A 6,125-nucleotide genomic window follows, 5' to 3' on the forward strand; every position below is an offset into this window, starting at 1 on the left:
TAAGATTGTTTTATTTTATTTTTTCATATTTTGGTTAATGCCATTATTTGTTAATTATAAATTTAATGTAATAAATTTAATTTTTATTGGATTGAATAAATATACCCTTTTCAAGATTTTATTTGAATAAAATAAAAGTAATATTTAACATTTAAAACTATGGTTTATGTTTTAAAAATATGACAAAATTCTTTCCTATTGTTTTAACAAAAGAACATTTTTAAAAAAAATTTATATTAAGAAAATGGAGAAGAAAACTAAATATTATAGCTCTCGGATGCAAATATCAACCCTAGAGTAAGAGGCACGGTAAGACTCGGCAAGCTACGGGCAGGGAAGGAAAACTCCTAGAATTGCACTTGGTCGTCGTTCCAAGCCTAAATAAATAGATGAGATGAAAACATTTTGCTAGCAATTTCGTGATATATCTTCAATTAGACTTGCTTCTTCATAGTAATTTCTTGAAAATGGTGTTGCATTTTCTCCAACATCAAACTGAGGATTACCATTTGACCCAAATAAAATTTAAATAAAGTTAAACAATGATCTCCATTCAAACATGATAATGCTAAACTGATATTTCACAAAACTAAAATTAGCCAATCATATCAAGCCTCTTGAAAAAAATTTGGGTGTCATTGCGGTTTGTTATATCACATTTCCAAACAAATATTAAATAAATAAATAAAGTTAGGAGTGATTATTTTTTGTTCAGTTTAGTTTTTATATAAAAAAATAATCAAACCGAATTAAAAAAAACCCGAAACCGGTTCAAACTAACTGTTTTCAGTTAGGTTTGATTTTTTAGGATAAAAATCAGTTCAAACCGGTTTGGCTCGGTTTTTTTCAAGTTTGACTTAATTTTTTTCTGTTTGGGTTCGGTTCAGTTTTGGGCTTACAAAACCAAAACCAAACAGAACAGGTCGGTTTTTTCAAAATTTTAATCGGTTTTTTTTTGTGGTTCGGTTTTTTCGGTTATTTTTTTTATTTAATTGATTTTTCATTTTTTTTACTCATTCCTAGATGAAATGATTTCTTTGGAAGCAAACACTAAGTAAATCACACATTCAAAATGAATATTATTAAATTTAACTATGATTTATTTAATGAATCCAGTCGATACGAGATTTGATCTAGATTATATTCTAAAATAAAATGGGTAGAATTCTTGGAAATTATAATGAGACAACTCTTTTCGAAAGCTGATGGAACTTGCTACACCCATTTGCCAAAACATCCTATGTATTACTTTTCCTTCTTTTGTTGCCTCATTTGATGCACCTAATTGGCATACGAAATTTCCCATGTTTGGGGTTTGAAAATACTTAATCTAGATCTTCTTTACACTAATGATTGGCTCATGGAACATAAATTTCCACTAGAATTTATTTCTTCATTCCATTGTTGGAGCATAGTTTAAGTAACTTGGAGGATGACTCGAAATAAGTAAAGCAAGCACTTCATCAATTTGATTTTTCAGATTATTTTTATATGTTCATATCAAAAATTATTTTGATGCATTTTCAAATAAAAAATATTTTGAAAAACAACTGTTACGACACTTTCAAATATCCTTTATATAACAGTATTGAATTCAAGTTGCAATGTAGACTAGTTTATTATGTTAGTTTAAATTTAATTAAAGGCAATGAGAAAGAAATTTCTAATAAATGTCCTAATAAATGGACTTATCTGACAGCAACTGCAGAAAGAAAGAAAGAAAGAAAGAAAGAAAGAAAGAAAAGTCTCTCTTCCAAATTCCAAACGCGTTTCTTAGGCCAGGTTGCTTTCAACGTTCAATTCGGGGCTCCACACCGAAGACTAAAAAGGGTTTTGTATTCCATAGAGACTTCACTCTCCCATGTCCATGCTTTCTAGCACAAAATTTCTTGGAAAGGCCAAATGTCGCCATTACATGTCCAAATTGTCAAAGTCAAGCAAACAAATGAAGAAAACAACAGTCCCTTCGTCTTCCTCCTCGACTAGTTCAAAGAAATGGTAAAAGTGTTTTTCAATTATAATTTGTAATTTTTTTTTATTTTTAACATTTAAGCATTAAAACTACAGGAAAAAATACAAAAACGAACCTCAATTTTTACTATCACAAACACAGCAACAACATGCTGTTCTTTTGTCCAGAAAAAGAAGAACCAGCAGAGGTCCTTTCACTTGGCTTTGAAATTGAAACACCCTTAAGGCCACAACCCCACAATTCCCTCCCTCCTTCCCTCAGTGTCTTAAAAATCATTTCTTTCTTCTTTTCTCTTCTTTGGTGCCTGCCATTTCTTTTTATCCTGTCCCTCTTCACCTGAAACTGAACCCAGCACAAATATATACAAAATACTGCACACTTGCACATCCAGAGACAGAGAATAAAGAATAGAAAAAAAAAAACTAGGATAATTCAGCTGAGATGACAACAAGGTATGTGCAGCAAAGAACCTCTATTTTCTTGTCTTTTTTGTTCTTGTTATTTCCTGCGGTGCTCTCTCAACTATCCCCAAACCAAACCAGCATCATGGTCAATCTGTCTAAGTTCCTTAACTTTTCTAATTCTTCATGGGATGCTACTAGAGACCCATGTTCTTGGAAGGGAGTTACATGTAGCTCTGGTAACTCATCAGTAACTGGTCTTGTTCTATCTATGTTTGGTCTCTCCAACTCTAATTCCTTGGCTGATGTTTGCAAGATTGAAACTTTACAGTCCCTTGATCTTTCTAAAAACCGTTTGAGCTTAATCCCAGATGATTTCGTCAATGATTGTGGAAGGATTGATGGGCTGAAGTTGTTGAATATTAGCCAAAATAAATTAGTCGGTTCTTTGCCAACTTTTAATGGTTTTGTTGGGTTAGAATATTTGGACTTGTCTTTCAATTCTTTGTCTGGTAATGTTACTCCACAGTTAGATGGATTGCTTGCACTCAAAAGCTTGAATCTTAGTTTCAATAAGTTCAGTGGTCCTCTTCCTGTAAACGTTGGAAAGTCCTTGCTGTTGGAGAGTCTACAGCTCTCTAGGAATCAATTCCAAGGTACTATCCCTCAAGATATCGCGAATTGTCAGAACTTGAACGAGATTGATTTTAGTGGAAATGCTCTTGATGGGTTTATTCCTTCTAGGATTGGAAATCTCACAAAGTTGAGGTTTTTGATTTTGTCTTCCAATAATTTGATTGGAGATATCCCAGCAAACATTTCAAATATTCCAACCTTGTTTCGATTTGCAGCAAATCTAAACGAGTTTGATGGTAAAATTCCCAGTGGAATTACAAGATATCTTAGTTTGTTCGATCTTAGTTTCAATAAGCTAAGAGGGCCTATTCCAGCAGACATTTTGTCACAGTCGAATTTGCAACTTGTGGATTTGTCTGGCAATCAGTTAGATGGTTCAATACCTTCGAGTATATCTACAAGCTTGCTTAGATTGAGATTGGGAGGAAACAAGCTCATTGGCTCGATACCTTCTTCATTTGGGACACTTAAGAACTTGACTTACTTGGAGCTGGATAACAATAGTTTGACTGGTGTGATACCTCCTGAGTTGGGTTCTTGCCAAAGTTTGGCACTGTTGAATTTGGCACAGAATTACCTTGCAGGTTCTGTACCTTCACTATTGGGAAATCTCAACGATCTTCAAGTTTTGAAGCTTCAGCATAACAACTTGGTTGGAGAAATCCCTTCAGAGATCACTCGATTACAGAAGTTATCAATCTTGAACATCAGCTGGAATTCGCTTACTGGTTCAATACCTTCTTCAATTTCAAACTTGCAAAGCCTTGCTCACTTGAACTTGCAATGCAACAAGCTTCAGGGTCCAATACCTGTCACTGTCAACAGTATGAACTATCTGTTAGAACTCCAACTTGGGCAAAATCAACTAAATGGAACGATTCCATCGATGCCAGTCAAATTGCAGATTTCCTTGAATCTCAGCAGCAACCTCTTTCAAGGACCTATTCCAGAAACTCTTTCCCGACTGAAGAACTTGGAAGTTTTGGATCTCTCAAACAACAATTTCTCGGGTGAGATTCCCAACTCTCTTACTGAAATGGAATCCCTAAATCAGCTGATACTCTCAAACAATACTCTTTCTGGAGTCATCCCAGGGTTCAAACCATATGTGTCTGTAAGTGCAAGCGGAAATGCAGGACTTGAAAACAAGACAGCAACAATAACTCCCCAAGAATCCCCGAAGAAGGGGAAATCAGTTGCTGTACCAGTTGTGCTTGCAGTTGTTGCTGCTGTTCTTGCTGTTGGAGGTGTCTCGATTATAGTTGTATCATTATCCAGACGCTTTCTCAAGGTTAACAATCAGCAGTCACAATCAGGGGAAGAGCTTCCGCCTCCTCAAGTAATCGAAGGCATTCTGTTGACTACAAATGGAATTCACAGGTCTAACATCGACTTCACCAAAACCATGGAAATAGCTGCTGATCCATTGAACATTGAGTTGAAGACTAGGTTTTCAACATACTATAAGGCCACCATGCCTTCTGGAGCACGCTACTTTGTCAAGAAGCTCAACTGGAGCGACAAGATATTCCAATTGGGTAGCCATCACAAATTCGGACAAGAGCTGGAAGATTTAGGGAAACTGAGCAATTCCAATGTCATGACTCCTTTGGCCTATGTATTGAGCATGGACAGTGCTTATCTCTTCTATGAATACGCTGAAAAGGGTACCCTTTTTTATGTTCTTCATGGTAAACTGGGAGATGCTTTGGACTGGGCAAGCCGTTACAGTATAGCAGTTGGAGTTGCTCAGGGCCTTACCTTTCTTCATGGATGCACCTCTGGTCCGATTCTCCTCCTCGACCTTTCAAGCCAAAACATTTTCCTCAAGTCTCTGAAGGAGCCTCTCGTAGGAGACATTGAGCTCCACAAAGTGATTGATCCAACAAAGAGCACTGGCAGCCTTTCGACAGTCGCTGGCTCCGTCGGCTATATTCCACCAGGTAAACAACCCTTTATGCTCATCTTAATATCCAGAAAGTATTCAATTCTTAATTTGTATGAAGTGGTGTGACCAAATCCATGAATTTTTCCCATGAACTTTGTTATTGAATAACTTATTGTGAATAGTTTCATACTGCTTAATGAATCCTTCCTTGTTATATGCTTGATTTTCTGATATTGACTTGATGAGTGATTGTGGTCCTTACAGAGTATGCATACACAATGAGGGTGACAATGGCTGGGAATGTATATAGCTTTGGGGTCGTTCTACTGGAGTTGCTGACAGGAAAGCCAGCAGTTAGTGAGGGAACTGAACTAGCCAAGTGGGTCTTAAGTAAGTCAAAACAGCAAGACAAGTGGGATCACATCCTTGATTATAACATCAGCAGGACTTCACCTGCTGTCAGAGGCCAGATGCTTGCAGTCCTTAAGATTGCCCTTAGTTGCGTTAGTGTTTCCACAGAAGCAAGGCCAAAGATGAAGAGTGTTTTATGGATGATCGTCAATGCACGATGAGGACTAGCTCAGAATACAATCCTCCTAGAAGAAGCAGTTCTATTTATTCGAAAGATTCCACTTTTCAAGTCTTTGTTTCAAAACTGTAGATACAAGGTTTCTTGCTGCCCAAAATGAGGCAGCTGTTGCAACCCAACTGGCATGTATAATCTGCAATTCCTATGTATACATAATACATGGAAGAGAATTTTTGGGAATGTATTAACACATCTCTCTGTTTTTGCCATCATCTGGTAGCTCGCGTATTGTCAAGCTCTCCTGGATCCAACGAGAGGTCTAACATGTTCTTCCAAAGTTGTTTTTACCTTGCATCAACTTTGCTTCTTAGGGAGTAGAAGTCTTATTAATTAAAAAAAGCTAAAAGTATCAGCTATTTACTGTGTGCATAAATTTAAAATAATGTGAATACTAACGGTATTTTTAATGATTTTATCCTCGCACAACCCGCGAACCTTTCTTCCAAGAGTATTTTGTTTAAGTAATTTAACTGATTAGATTTTAAATTTATTTTTTAATAATTATAAATTTAAAATTATTTTAAACTACTGAAAACTTAAAGGTTATTAGCTTTAAGATTCATGAGATTAATGGAGATATATATAAAATTAACTTAGATATTTATATTAATAATAATAAAAAAAAATTAGTTTATTTAT

At 35.6% G+C, this 6,125-nt stretch overlaps 1 protein-coding gene across 1 annotated transcript; it reads left to right on the forward strand.

Moving 5' to 3' along the window:
• Positions 1 to 1,902: 1,902 nt before the first annotated feature.
• Positions 1,903 to 5,698, forward strand: LOC133668948 (leucine-rich repeat receptor-like tyrosine-protein kinase PXC3). Its single transcript, XM_062088958.1, has 2 exons — positions 1,903 to 4,952; positions 5,162 to 5,698. The coding sequence occupies exons 1-2, from the start codon at positions 2,414 to 2,416 to the stop codon at positions 5,467 to 5,469; spliced, it is 2,847 nt and encodes a 948-aa protein (XP_061944942.1). The 5' UTR covers positions 1,903 to 2,413; the 3' UTR covers positions 5,470 to 5,698.
• Positions 5,699 to 6,125: the final 427 nt, after the last annotated feature.

The sequence above is a fragment of the Populus nigra genome, chromosome 12 (genome assembly GCF_951802175.1).
Source record: "Populus nigra chromosome 12, ddPopNigr1.1, whole genome shotgun sequence".
Classification (NCBI taxonomy): Eukaryota; Viridiplantae; Streptophyta; class Magnoliopsida; order Malpighiales; family Salicaceae; genus Populus; species Populus nigra.

Excerpts from the sequence above, each read along its gene's own strand:
- LOC133668948 (XM_062088958.1), top strand. The coding sequence starts at position 2,414 with ATGACAACAAGGTATGTGCAGCAAAGAACCTCTATTTTCTTGTCTTTT. Across the intron at positions 4,953-5,161 it reads CGTCGGCTATATTCCACCAG|AGTATGCATACACAATGAGG; the intron begins GTAAACAACCCT and ends TGGTCCTTACAG.